Raw genomic sequence first — 14,494 nt, forward strand, 5'->3', positions numbered from 1 at the left:
GGATGCCAATTTCCATCCCGCTGTGAAAGAAGCAGGACCTCATTTCAAATTGACAGTGCAGAGAATGCGCAAACATATATTGAATTGATGATGACTCTGTGACTTGGGTGTTGTTGGGAAAACTCAGCAAAATGTTGGTCGTTCTCTTCCAAATTAAGAGTGGTTGTTTTCAAACATCTCATTTGGATGAAACGCATGGCAGAATGTTTCCAGTTTGAGAGGATTTGGGCGCTTTCAAGTTCACGTTTCCATCAGTGATCAAAATCAACTTGCTCGACAATCTATTAGTTGTCAATTCTTCACTTGGTTGTTGCTCCTCTGCAATTGACTCACGGATGTACTTGTGAGTGGTCAGTGTGAAAAGTTGGACTCAAAGCTGATATCCTTGCAAGAGTGAGAGGTCATGTTTGTCTCACGAAAAGTGAAATTAGATCACTTTGAGGATCAGTGGCTGGGCCTTGAAGCAGGCGCACAGGGCCCCCGGATGCTTTTTCCTTGGCCATCGACAGACAAGCATTGTCACTCGGATTTACACATCATTGTCATTTTGCCAGCCGTGGCTATTTCATGATCTTACTGAGCATTTGTGAGCTCGAGTGGTCCAAGTTCCTCTAAGTTGCGTAGCCGCTGGTTCTCCAATTGACGGCAGCGAACGGGGAAGTTGCGGAACGTATTATCCTACACCTGAGAGCAGTTCCTGTTCACCTGTCGTCGTGTAACAGCGCCTTGCCCCCGCGCTGGCGTTCTGATTGGCTACAGGCCGCGTGAGTGCGCGCGTGCGCGCGTGCATGCGTGCGTGTGTAAATATACGGACAATGCGGCCGCAGGTCTGAACACGCCGGCCTCGTCAAATTACCCGCGCGTGTGCCGATCCCAGTATCTGTAGAAACTAAAAACATAAGAACCTGTTCATCCATAAAGTGCCCCCCCCCATCTCCTCTCCCTCCCATGTTCACTCGAGCATCTTTTGGGTGTCTTGGCAAAACGCCCGCACCCAAACCTTCAAGAATGACCGGTTCTTTACGATGAAGATGAATCGAGTTTCCACATCCTCCATCCGCAGTGTTTACAGCAGCGAGGAGGACGAGGAGGAGACCTACGACCACGATTATGACGGATCCTTGGCCAAGCCCGGGAAGCGGCACCTCGGGAAAACCCGCTGGACGCGAGAGGAGGTACACGCATGCACCCTTGCGAAGCCGTCTCGACAAAACTCCGGAACGTTCGCCAACCTTGACTCACTGTTTGTTCACCAGGATGAGAAGTTAAAGAAACTCGTCGAGCTTCACGGATCAGACGACTGGAAAGTCATCGCAAGTTTACTATCTGTAAGTCCGCGCGAGGCCATAAACGTCGAGGCATTGAAGACGCTCGAGTGTCGGTTGAGGCGGGAGTTTTTCTGTTTTTAGCCTTCCGCGTTTTTTTAAGATGGCCTGAACTTACGAAAGTGCGGAGTTGTGATCAATAGTCACAGTACCGTGCAACATGAACAAATAGAACAAATAGCAGCGCTAGCAATACGAAGATAGCATGACCAAGCTAACATGAGCACTAAGGTGTGAATGACTCATCGATATAGTAGCGCTTTTTACACCAAAAATCGCAATCGGACAGCTTTTTGCAGGTTGTGGACACAGTCTTAATTTGTCATGAAACAGTCGAGGCTGCGCAGAATTAAGTCATTGCACCATCTGCCCACTAGATGGAGCTCTGACTCCAATCAATCATTTGATCGTCAAACACCACCAACATTTACGACGACAACAAGAACGGCGGACTACCGCCCTACATTTGTACCGCCGAAGCTTCAGAGCATGATCTTGCTCTTATGGCAAAATGTTCTGCTCCTCACCGTTAGCAACAAGCGCAGAAAAAGAACAGTATTTTCTCACACGCGCTTAACAATCAGAAGGGCAAGCCGGAGAACGTTTTGGGTGACTTTCAATGTTTTCGTGTTTTGTACTTGAAATTTCATCCCTCTTTTAGAGTCAAAACAAACAACAAAGGACAAAATCCGTACACCGGAAAAATGTTCTGCCTGTATCTCTTAAGGGATCAAAAAATATTCCGGGATGTGTGTGTGTGTGTGTGTATATATATATATATATATATATATATATATATATATATATATACACACACATACACATATATACACAGTATATATATTTTAAACAAGATACCAATCATCGGATTATGGTTTTGGCATGTCCAACCATTCTGTCTGCTAATCTCAGTTCGCCAATAAGGGATGGATATTTCACAATAGTTTCAGCAAAGCTCCTGCAGTCCATGGTAAAAGATCAGCGCGAGGCTGCCCTGGTGTGCCAGTTGTTGGTGATTAGTGTGTACTTAAAAAAAAAAAAAAAAATTCCTTCTTTAAGTTTTGTTTTGCTATCTGAGCAGTTGTGAGTAAAGTGTCTTCTCTGTTTCTTGATGCACCAGAACCGTACAGATGTGCAGTGCCAGCACAGGTGGCAGAAGGTTCTCAACCCAGAACTCATTAAAGGACCTTGGACCAAAGAGGAAGACCAGCGGGTAAGATAAAAAAAAAAAAAAAAAAGCTAACTAAAGCACCTTGACAATGAAGAGTGCCTCTCCACAATTATGAATATGGATTTTGGCCAACACATGCAGGCCTTCATGCACATGAAAGGGGAATTTTTCTTCTTCAATTTCAAAGCCGACAGTTTTCATAAATCTACTCTTCGTATAATTTGGTTTGACATGTTTTTTTTTTTAACCAAATTGTTAGCCTAATTTTTGTACATCTGCTCCCCCCCCTCACCCGACACACACAAAAACGACTAAGCAGGGGGTCTGGTTAAAAAAAAAAAAAAAAGTCCACATGTGAAGGTGGGGATCCAACCCCAAATCTGCAAATAAGCAGTGGACCCGCAGTATGCAGATGTGAATGTGGCAAAAGTGGTTGACAACGTTTCTTTTTCAAAAGTTGTGCGGCTTGAGAGAAATAAGTAAACTTTTTTAAAGCTGCTTTCAGTCTTGAAAGAAAAAAACAATGAGCTCCTTTGAAAGCAAAAAAAGGTGCCAATTCCTACATGACTTTTCTGAAACCCCCCCCCCCCCCCACACTCCCAGGGAAAAAAAAAAGTTACACAACACCCCATGTGTGTCGTCCCCACTGCCCTCCGAGGCGTTTATTGGACGCGTCCGAGGGGTTTGCGTTTCCGGCCAGGTGTCGCTGTAATGATTAGCAGGGCGGCTAACGTTCCACTGGAAACTCCCTCGGCGCTCGGCAGGTGTTGGCAGACACCGACGGCAAGATAACGATAGGAAGGGGGGAAGAAATCCTTACGGAAGCCCTTTCTTTCATTGGCCTCCGCCCGGCAGGTGATCGAGCTGGTGCAGAAGTACGGCGCCAAGCGCTGGTCCGTCATCGCCAAGCACCTGAAGGGGCGCATCGGCAAGCAGTGCCGCGAGCGCTGGCACAACCACCTCAACCCGGAGGTGAAGAAGACCTCGTGGACCGAGGAGGAGGACCGCATCATCTACCAGGCGCATGAGAAGCTGGGCAACCGCTGGGCCGAGATCGCTAAGCAGCTCCCCGGCAGGTGAGAATCGCGGTTCGTGAATGCTCCGCTAATTGTTTGGGTCATTTCGGGGGGGTTGAAATCACATCAAGAGAGACAGACGACTTTGTCCGGAATCTGAAAGTCCTTTGAATGAAGATGGCCCCAACAGAACTCTTGTGGGATGATGCAAAACGTGTCGCCGGCAGGACGGACAACGCCATCAAGAACCACTGGAACTCCACCATGCGGCGCAGGGTGGAGCAGGAGGGCTACCTGCAGAGCGCCGGCGCCAAGGGCGCGGCCGGCTCGCCGCTGGGCCACGGCTACGTCAAGCCGGCCGCCGCTCACGTTTTAGCCTTCCCGCACCACTCGCCCGGTCACGCGCAGCTGGCCCCCGTCTCGCAGCTCAACTACACATACATGGCCGATGCGCAACGGGTGAGTTTGCTTCGCTCAGATTGTCAGATTGCCTCTCGTACGGTTTGCCTGTGATCTGTCATGTGAAAAGTTGCTTCCGTCAAATGAAAAAGTACAAATGGTTTTGGAGGGGGGGAAAAAAAGCCTTCTTCCTCCCAATTGTTTCCTAATAAATTGTGAGCTCTGCCATGTTGCTTGAGAGGCAACGATAAATTGACAAACGGTGGCGGTCTGCCGTTTTAATGAATGTCCCTCACAAATTAAAATCTAAAGGTGTCAGATCCACTTTTTTTTTTTTTTTTTTTGCGTAGATTTCTCTCAGCAGCCATTGCAATACTACGAGATTCATTTTGATAATTTTTTTCTGCTTTAAAAAAAAAGAAAAACACGCTTGTGTTTTTGCGTTTTGTATTCGCTACCAGTCATACTTTTTGGGAATCCCCAAATGATTCCGGTTTTCTTCCTTGTGAATGGTTCAACAGGTGCCCTTCCCCATGGCCTTGCACCTCAACATCCTGAGCATCCCCCAGCACGGAACGGCCGCAATACAGGTACAAAAAGCTTGAATGTGTTTTGATTAATAAAAATGTCAAGAGGCAATCGCCCCCGACCAAACTGATGGCTTTTCCTCCTCGCGTGGCAGAGACACTGTAGTGAGGAGGACCCCGAGAAGGAGCAGAGGGTGAAAGAGATCGAACTGCTGCTCATGTCGACCGAGAACGAGCTGCGAGGCCAGCCGTCGCTACCGGTGAGTCCTCGCGCGCCTGTGAACCAGCCCGACTGGGGACTGTGGCAACGCTACACGCTCGTGAACGCCCTTTTTCTTCCCAGTCCCCAGCGGTTTGCCACGCCTCAAATCAGGCTAAACTCACGAGCAAGGCGCTCGGCTGGCCCGTTTGAATATGAAGCAAAGAGGAGACTTCCAAGTGTTTACGTGTTCATTTCTGGTAGGCCGAGCGAGGACGAGGGGAAGGCGGGATAGGCAAACAGGCTCCCGACAATTTGAGTACAAATTAGCCACGGCAACCTGAATACTTGTAAAACTTGACCTACGAGTTGATTTAGGATTGCGGGCATTTCATCAAGCCAAGAAAGTCAACGCAATCTGTGTTACTCGAGCGGGACGACGTTAGCCGCAAGCGCCCGGCTAGCAACAAAACGAAGGACTATGACAGCCACTCAGATGACGACGAGGAACAGAGCGAAGAAAGGACTGACACGGACAGAACTCGAATTCGGTTGTTAAATTTACAGATGATGGATGATGCGGATGTGCAACGGGAGGCGGGGGCCCGGAGCTCCGAGACTCGCAACTGCAGCTTGATGCCGAGGCCGCCATCCGTCCGCAATTTTGCCCAGCTCAATCATGACTAAATTATCGAGCTACAGCGTGGAACACGACATACGCCGAGCGGACTGGCAGGAATGTGGACGTCGGGGTTTTGTAGATGCAAAATCGTGTTTCAAAAATGTTTCCTGAATCCGTGTAGCCTTCCATTTCTATTCTTGAGGTGAAAGAATGGCCGCAGACGCTACCGTCTGCAGCATTTGTGGGTCGTCCATCTTATGGTCGAGATCGATTTGGAAGCTGGCTGTTCTATTGGTCGAGATCGGTCAAGAGTGCAAGATTGGAAAGCGCATCTGTATTAGCATTCATGCACAAGCCCTTTAAACGAGTCTATTTTATTCATTTGAAAACAACCCAAAGTCCCTAGTTTGTCCATGTTGAACGAAGGCGCGTGTGTGCATGTGCGCGAGAGACAACAGGATTTATGTGCACATAGGCTGACCCGGGGCATTCACCGACAGCGGTTAGCGTTGTGTGAATACGATGGAGGAAACATCTGGGGGGCTGTTGCTGCAAAGAAGTGATGAAACAGGACCTCGTCTTGCTCCGTGTGTGTGTGTGTGTGTGTGTGTGTGTGTGTCCACGACCCCTTGTGCAACACAATACTACTGTCACCCTCCTGCCAACTTCAGTTCCCTTTCTGGTGTTCTTCCATTCCGACGCCCCTTCACTTCTTGTTACCCTTTCACAGTGAGCTCCTTGCTTCCATCTTACATTTTTGATTTTCTGCCCCGCTCAGATCAACTTGCCTTATCCGAGCTGGGTCAGCCAGAGCCCGTTAGCCCACACTTTGGAGGGCGTGGCCATGTCATTACCTCAACACCAGGCGGCCGCGCCCGCCCTGCCGCTGGATCAGAGCTGCCTGCCCGAGGAGAGCGTCTCGGCATCGCGGGCGCATGGCGGCACCCTGCCCGAGTTCATGGAGTCCGTCATTGACTCTGTAAGCGCCTACGTTACGTCACAACATCTCCATCACCAAATGCACCGGATGCCAGCCTAACCCAAATGCACCGCAACTCGTTTTTCCGTTCCATGCTCACATCAGAAAGGGTTCTGCTCCAAATCAGGACGAGCCAAAGTTTAGCGCTCGGTGCAGTCGTAGCATTACTTGACCGATAATCATCACCGGCAGTTTAAAAAAAATAAAAATTTTAAGCCAATTACAGCAGCTAGTATGCGGTTTGCCGCGTCCCAATCGCCAGCATTGACAATTTGTAGTTTTCAAGTCCGTCACCTACAGGTTTTCTTATTTTTTGTCTGGCAGTTGCTCAACCAATCGATGAGTCCCGAGCACTCGGACGGCGAGCGTCTTCCGATGCGCTCGCCCGCGGACGCCAAGGGCCACGAGGAGACTGACATGTGAGTGACCGTCCGCCTTGTGCTTTCAACCAGACATTTCTGCCCACTGACCGCGGTGGCTCTCCGCGGCAGGTTCAATACTCCTAACATACGTCGCTCCGTCCTGGAATCGTCTCCCTGCGCGCCCACGACTTTCAGATCCACCTTGGCCCTGCAGGAGGCCAAGTATGGGCCGCTCAAGCTGCCGGTGAGCAAGGCATGCTACTTTTTTTTAACCGAAAAGAAATTGGATGATCCCAAACAAATGTCTCTTCCTCCGGGGTTAACCCTGAGTTTGTTTGTGTCGTCTCCAGCCCGCTCCTTTGGATCAGCAGATGGTGGAATCCATCAAGCAGGAGCCTATCGAGTGCGCCATTGAGCACCCGCCTCTGAAGAAGATCAAACAAGAGGTGAGCAAACGCCGGTGGACAACCAATGCCATTCGGTGGAAATCCCAACAGATTAAAAAATAGGCATGTGATGTTAACATACTTATTAAAATGAACGAATGGTGGCCGGCGATATAACGGGAGAACACTTTTCCCCCCCAACCGTGTTGGCTGTGTTTTGGCCCCAAGGTGGAGTCTCCGTGTGAAAGGAGTCCATACATGCAGTGGGACGGCCAAGAACTGAACACACAGCTCTTCTCACCAAATGGCCCTGCGCAGGAAGTACCGGTAAGTCCAACCCTCGAGGTCATCAATCAACGCAATCACAAATTGGAAGGCTTCATTCCCCCCCCTGCTTTTCACCCCGCAACCACTCAGGACTTGGTAACAAGTTCGTTGCTAGGCGAAGACGGACACAAAGCCTACCTCCTTCCTCACAGGACCTCCCACAGCCAACTGCCGGTATGTCAGCAATATTTCAATGGATTTATTGGGAATAGTGATTTTTTTTGTGTAACACATAATTTTACAGAATGCATTTAAAAATTTAAACTCAGTATAAATAATACAGTTGATGAAATGAAGCAGTGGTTGATTTATTTTGCTATTTTTCCCCTATTTTATTATTTTGCTCATTTTAAATATAATCATTTTCTTTGTACTCATTTATCACATTCAAATTTCCTTTGAGTCTAAATAATACCAGAAATAAGATGGGGTTTTTTTTTCAATTTTGTGAATTAGTCAGTAAATGATAAAATTAGAAATATTAAAATAAAAAAGTGATAAAAAGTTATTTGTTGTCTTCTCATTTGATAATTTATAGATTAATTGTTCATCAAACAATTTCACATTACATCTTTTGTGATGAGAATAAGCCCTTTGCCATGCATTCTTCAACTTCATCTGCAGATCTGCCAATTTTAAACATCAAATGTGGCCCCTGAGTTGCATAAGTTTGCTCACCCTTGGTCAAAATGTAAATGCCCACGTTCATTAAAATGAAGTGTGACTTTTTTTTCCCCCCCACCTCTCAAAGCCCAGGCTACGCTAATCATGTGTTCTGCCGACAGCCGCTGAGCTCATGGGAGCAGACGACGTGCGGCAAAAGCGAGGAGAGCGCGATGGCGGCCGAGGCGAGCCACATCAAGTACGTCAACGCGGCATTCCCGACGAGGACGCTGGTTGCGTAGACGGCAGCGCGAGCCGTTTGGCTGTTTTCGGGCTTTGTATTTGTTGTGGTACAACAGTTGGGAGATGCGTCACGCCACCACTTGGTCAACCAACCAAAGACTATATATTTTTTTCAAATATAGACAATTGCTTTGGGGTTTTTTTTTTTTTGTTTGTTTTTAGTTTTTTTGAGTTTGGTCTGTCTCTTTTGGTCCTGTCTTTCTTTTTTTATTATCACTGTATTGAAAATGCGGGGATATATCACGAGCATTGGGTTGTATTTTTAATTTTGAATTTTGATATTAATATAAAGAACAAGTTGGTTAATTTATTTTCTCTGTTTTGATGATTTGTTTTGGTTTCTATTCTTACACAATTGGCCAATAGAGCAGTGTTGGACGAATTTAGTATTTAAGCCCTTTTAGCATTATTGCGTTATCCAGTGGCATCTTAATGGATTGAAAACTGACCTATTTGTTGAATTTTATGATTTTATCCTTTTTTTTTTTTTTTTTTAACGGCTATAATGGGTCTACTGATAATTTCAAGTGTTTGGTGCGCGCGTCACCTCTTGTTAAACACAAAACTACTGAACAAGCTGTATTAATGTCAGTCGTGTTTTACGCCGCGGAAAGGGACAACCCTACAAGTATTAAGTGTTTACCACATTGTCACCTTTTAATTTCATTCATATTTTCTTTTTTGACGGGGAAGCATTCAATGAACAAACATTTTATGTGGAAAAAAGGATTTATGTCAACAGTATATTGAGACACGCATGTGTGTGTGAAACCACAAGCTTCACCCAGCAGGATTGACATCAAGATGCACTGGGGGGGTACTAAACTACTTCTATGAAAATTAAGACTGTGCTTTTTTTTTTTTTTTTAATACATGTATTTGAATAGTTTTGGGGTTTTTTTTTGTAACTCAATCGGCGTCATGAGGTAGCCCATTTCAAACACTTTCTTGCCTTTTTGATAACTTTTTTATATGCCTTGTTTAATATTAGCTGTGCAGAAATCATTTTATTAAAACGTTTATACAAGCCAAGTTTTCACATTTTTGATACTTTTCTATACTGCCGAGTAAATAAAGAGTGCTGTTTTTACTACAATCTTGTGTTCAGAGTTGTTTGTATAGGTGAAGCGGGGCTCCAAAGTGTGACCGTGATGCCCACAAATGCTCCCGTCGTTTCAGTATGTGGTCGTAAAAATATAGAGAGATTAGAATGCAAAACATGTATCTTGCAAGCATTGACGTTTTCTAACAATCACTTGGACGCCACAATGTCCCATCACTGGTGATCTACTTCAAGTACGGGCCGTGGGCTTCTCATGTGGTCCTTGATCAACACAATACTTGCTGTCACAAGAGAAAAACTGGAGGCATTCCACAAAGTTCGCTCTTCAGTCCACAGAATTGCCGGGCAGTACAGCAGAACACTGGTGTTCCACAAGGCTCGATACTACGTCCACTCAACAAACGGGACATCACTTGGCATCCAAGTAGGGATGAGACGGATGGATACGGTTGATGTTCCACAAGGCTCAATACAGTGTCAACAGATGTTTACAAAATGAATGCTAAAATGGCGGCGGGTTAGATCCTCCGCATGAAACAATTGACATTCCACATAAAGTCTTCAAAACGACTCAATGTCCACGCAGTTAAGTGAGGTTTTCAGATTCATACGGACACTGGCCTTCAACTGCCGTGATTATTTCTGTCTAGTGTCCAAGTGAAGTTCACCCCAAACCAAAATATTCATCTTGCCTATTTGAACTTCATGTTTCCATGTCACTCCTGAACGCTCCCCCAAATACAAACGAAAGGCTTCGGATTCAGTCTTTGGAAGGTTCTTGTTGTGCCACGGGGGCCCCGCACAATGAGAAGCGGAGCTATATTTACAACCGAGCCCCCCCATTTGGGCTTCCATCCAACGCACCAACAAGCACTGTCAAATGCAAAATCCCCCCCGCAAAGTCTCAGAGGGAACACAGTTACAGGAACATGATGATATTAGTGCACTGTTTTCGCAATGGGTTTCTATATCTAGGAGCGCAATGGGGAGGGGGGCAGGTGGGTGACAGAGGCTATGAGCTTGCATAGGGAGGCCCAAGTGGCAAGCAGTCTTTCACATTTGGAATTTTACCGCAGCAAAAGCCCCCCGCCCCCTCCACAAAACCCTAAAGCCCACGAGACACACAGACACCTGCTTTCACTGAGCAAGAAGGCAGCTGTGTGTGTGTGTGTGTGTGTGTGTGTGTGTGTGTGTGTGTGTGTGTGTGTGTGTGCGCGCGCATGTGCGTGTGTGCGTGGTTGACAAAAACACCACTCAGATGGATACTGAAAGAAAACAACGTACTGTTGTCTCGTACCAGCCTGGAGATTAAAAAGATGGCTGGTGCGCGTCTCGAGGGCGTACCCCTCTTCTCGGCCAAAGTCAGCCGGGATAGGCTTTGGCCCATCTGCGATGCCAGTGACCATAAGCGGTACTGAAAATTGATGGCTGGATTGAGGTTCACATTAGAAGGAATTTCAAGCCTTGTCGCATGCAAACCACCCAAACGCTGCTTGGCATTCCACATGGTTCGACAGTAGGTCCCCAAAATTTTTCAGCAGAGCTGCAAATAAGTGCATGAATAACCGTCCAAACTGCTTTTCTGATGCATGCTGTCAAAAAAAATGGTACATATTAGACCACAAAGACTGAAATTCAACTAAATCATTCCTTGTTCTTTTTTTTTAAATGACTGGTAATCGTCACACATTTATTTTTGTAAAAATCCTCGAAAAACAGGCCAAACCACTTGGAGCACTTTATGCCTGACTGTCAAACGCAAACCGCAACAACAAAACGAGCCCTCGCCGAGCTGGCCGTCCTTTTATCACATTTTAGCAGCACACCGGGAATGTTATCATTCACAGTGCAGCACATTCATCTTGAAGTGGGAGAGGAGCATGTGATATTCTGATAATGTCAAGTTTCGTCCACATGATGCAATATAAATGATACGGCCTTGCACACACAAACTATATTTTAAATTATAAAAGCAGAAGTTGGAATACTTCAACTTTTTTTTTTTTATCCATCCTCCTTTCCCTTTTAAAATCAAACATGTCTGTCGTAAGCAGGTTGGCTCATAAATTCAGTTTGACATGTCGCAATGGATTTATAGCCGGATGTTGCAGAAGTGGCGGGCTCCCGAGACTGTACAGTACACACACACCCACCCGCGCGCGCACATACACGCGCGCGCGCGCGCGCACACACACACACACACACACACACACACACACACACACACACACACACACACACACACACACACACCTCGTGCAACTTACAGTACAACGCTGTCTGGTGGCCCGCATAGATTAGTCAGGTCTGATTTCCTCATTCCCTGACCACTGTTGTGGTTGGAGATACGTCGACGTGGCGGCCGCTCCCTCCTGCAGGTAGGAGGGCTGGGCTGGACTGCTCCGGCCTGATAACCCCCTCAGTCCCCACCCCCTCCCCCGACCCACAACCCCAGCCCAAATATCCCAATCACCTCACCATCCATGAATGGTACCAAGATGAGAAGACAACGAGGCGGCCGAGTGAAGACATGTGCTTCAGAAAAGTTACAAGAGCAGCACACGAATGAAAATAAGAAGCCATTTGACCACACCTTTATGGAGAGACAATGGACTGGTGCGAGCACATGGCCTTTCCGCACGGAAAGCCGTTGGCTCATTTGTTGGCTATTAACGGATGAAGTTGAATCTGTATGCGCTTTGTCTTAACGAGTAAAACAATTCGCCACAAAAGTACAAGCGTAAAACTCAAAGAGTCGGTCAACTTAACTGGTTTGAGGGGACTGCCTGCCACGACTCATTTCGGTTTAACACGGGAGCTCAAACAACTTACGTTTTATTGGACAAATGATGACAAATCCCCGAGATAATTGTCTTGAAGTATTTCTATTATGGCAAATATTTTGGGGAAATACTTAAGTCTGGTTAAGGTATTGTTTTGGTGTCATAAGCGGAAAGGTAGAGTAACGACCAATCACGGCTCACCTCTTTGGTCATGCAGCTCGCCCGGCACTCTGATGTCATTTTCGGTCGTCAACAAGTGGCAAATTGGCCGCCCTAAAATGACAAAAAAAGACATTAAAATGTTGCTGCTTAATTCATATTTCACATGTTCATCAGAATGCCATGTTTAGACTTGTGTGCACGCATAAAACATCCCCTTTAAGTACAGATACCTTCGAAATATACTTAAAGGCAAGTATTTTTACTTTGTTGGGTACCAAGTTATCCAACTGGTTTTCGTTTTTACTTTTGAGCTGAAGGGATTCGCCAACTGTTCGCGCTGTTTACTTTCCTTCAGAAAAGGACTTGAATCACTACTTTTAACAGTCACTTTTTTGTATCGGTACTTCTGCTTCAATTCAAAGCATGAGTACTTTTGCCACACGTTACACCTATTGTACTCGGCCGTGACTTACAATCAAACACACACACACACACACACACACACACACACACACACGGAATACACAGATTGAGCAGATAGAGGCGGCGAGATGGCGACTGTTGGCGCTGCTGGCGAGGTGATTAGGCTCCTCGCTAACAGTTAGCGAGCGCCGGGCCCAGATTTGGCCGACATTCGTTGGCGGACCGTTTGTTTGTTGTTTTACCAAGGGGGCACAGAGAAAAAACAAGAAAAAAAATACAGTAGAGTGGACATGTGCCTGCTGAAGATAGGCCACAAACAATAACTGTACTTTTTGTGGGTCAGTGGGGCCAACATGCTGCCAACCGGGTGAAAGTGCAAAATGGGATCGATAACAAAAAAGAAAGCGTTGCTGTTTTTTGAGGTGCAGGTTGCTCACGCACATGTTAGCCTAGCAACCATTAGCACGTCATATTTCTCGTGCTATCGTTCCAGACGACAGGTAATGGTGTAAAAACCTTATTGAGCTAACTTTGTGCTTTTTGTATTGAGGTTGCTTTCCTATTATATGTCAGCAGAGCAATTGTTAGCATGATAGCGTTTGGCAAGCTCCCATTAGAAAGAGTCAGCGACCACAGGACATTGTGTCAAATTTCCTGCGGACCCGTCGTCATGCTTTCTGCACTCGGGTTCGGGTTGCTAACTTGTCACAAGGTAACAGAGCAACTCTTCGCATTCTGTTCATCGTGTGTGTGCGTGTGTTTGCGTGTGTGTGTGTGTGTGTGTGTGTGTGTGTGTGTGTGTTCTGACATCTCAGACATTTAGATGAAGAACTCATGCAGTTTTCTTCCACGGTGTAGGCTTGCTTCATTAGAGGCACAACAAGACAGAGACAGTGATGCGGGGGTCAATCATCATGACACTGGGGGAGTCATGCGCGCGCGCACAAGCACATACACACAGCAAATAACATGCTTTCCCGCGCAGGCTTGGTCCAACTTTTCTATTCACCTGGGTAAATAGAGCAGAAGGAAGGGCCTTTCAATGGAGACCACCATGCACACGCGCGCCCACGCGCACACATTAATCTAAGTTGATGCCCAGCCACACGACCCTGAAAAACAATGAAGTCACAAAGTAACGAAAATTGTTGAACTCTTCATGATGTTATTTTAAGTTCTGGCCACATAGCTGAGTCAAGCGGCTCATTTTTTGGAATTCTTTTATTTCCTGCAGGGACCTTTTTGTTTGTTCATTTTTCCCCAAATATATGAAAGCACGTTCCCATTTGGGGCGAGAAAGCTAGGATGAGTGCCAACTCAGCCCTTTTCTTGTCCAGTATACTTGTACTGTAACGTGCAAACTAATATAGACTTCGCCTCCTCCTCTTGGTCGCCCTGGTGGTGGTGTGCTTGCGCTCCATTGTTGCCCTTTAAGTGATGCTGACAAGCGGATTCACATGGCCGCATCATGCTCCACTTGACTGATGCACAACACTTCAGCCTGCACACGCGGGGTTCCCCTCATCGCCAAAAGGGCCCCCCCGCCCCCCCCCCCCCCCCCCGAGCTTGAACTCCTCGCGTCTGTGTGAGTGTGTGTGTCTGAGCGAGCAGGATGGATCGTCACTGCAGCAATGAGACAACAATGCGCTCCCACCTGAGGGAGGGCTCTTGTTTTGTGGTCCGCGGTCCCAAAACATCATTTCAAATGGAAAGGCGCGCATTCACGCGCGCACAGACGCTTTGTGTACGCATGACACCTGTTACGAAAAACAAACTGGCGAAGGAGTGTGTGACGACTGTTGTGACATTATCGCTTCCAAGATGGACAGCTGATGCGTGTGCGC

General features: G+C 46.8%; 2 protein-coding genes across 9 annotated transcripts in view; one reads left to right on the forward strand and one right to left on the reverse strand.

Annotated features, from left to right (window-relative positions):
* myb (v-myb avian myeloblastosis viral oncogene homolog) overlaps positions 1-9,077 on the forward strand; it is a 9,772-nt gene extending 695 nt beyond the window's left edge. The window contains exons 2-15 of one of the 2 annotated variants that reach the window (XM_019896255.1): positions 1,064-1,175; positions 1,257-1,328; positions 2,446-2,538; positions 3,352-3,572; positions 3,740-3,971; positions 4,433-4,501; positions 4,594-4,698; positions 6,038-6,238; positions 6,563-6,657; positions 6,730-6,853; positions 6,951-7,046; positions 7,215-7,313; positions 7,404-7,487; positions 8,099-9,077. In XM_019896255.1, coding sequence (XP_019751814.1) covers positions 1,064-1,175; positions 1,257-1,328; positions 2,446-2,538; positions 3,352-3,572; positions 3,740-3,971; positions 4,433-4,501; positions 4,594-4,698; positions 6,038-6,238; positions 6,563-6,657; positions 6,730-6,853; positions 6,951-7,046; positions 7,215-7,313; positions 7,404-7,487; positions 8,099-8,218 — 1,723 coding nt within the window. In that variant the 3' untranslated portion in view covers positions 8,219-9,077. The remainder of the gene's footprint in view (positions 1-1,063; positions 1,176-1,256; positions 1,329-2,445; positions 2,539-3,351; positions 3,573-3,739; positions 3,972-4,432; positions 4,502-4,593; positions 4,699-6,037; positions 6,239-6,562; positions 6,658-6,729; positions 6,854-6,950; positions 7,047-7,214; positions 7,314-7,403; positions 7,488-8,098) is intronic. The other variant, XM_019896256.1, reaches the window with a different exon arrangement.
* Positions 1-14,494, reverse strand: part of hbs1l (HBS1-like translational GTPase) — a 37,291-nt gene that overhangs the window by 18,602 nt on the left and 4,195 nt on the right. For 5 of the 7 annotated variants that reach the window (XM_019896253.1, XM_019896247.1, XM_019896249.1 and 2 more), the window contains 2 exons: positions 13,660-13,762; positions 12,267-12,338 (listed from right to left, as the gene is read on the reverse strand). In XM_019896253.1, the coding sequence (XP_019751812.1) occupies positions 12,267-12,338; positions 13,660-13,732 (145 nt within the window). In that variant the 5' untranslated portion in view covers positions 13,733-13,762. Of the gene's footprint in view, positions 1-11,549; positions 11,574-12,266; positions 12,339-13,659; positions 13,763-14,494 lie in introns of those variants that run through there. The other 2 variants (XM_019896251.1, XM_019896252.1) reach the window with 2 other exon arrangements.

Source organism: Hippocampus comes, unplaced genomic scaffold, assembly GCF_001891065.2.
Source record: "Hippocampus comes isolate QL1 unplaced genomic scaffold, H_comes_QL1_v1.1 scaffold170, whole genome shotgun sequence".
NCBI classification, from domain to species: Eukaryota; Metazoa; Chordata; class Actinopteri; order Syngnathiformes; family Syngnathidae; genus Hippocampus; species Hippocampus comes.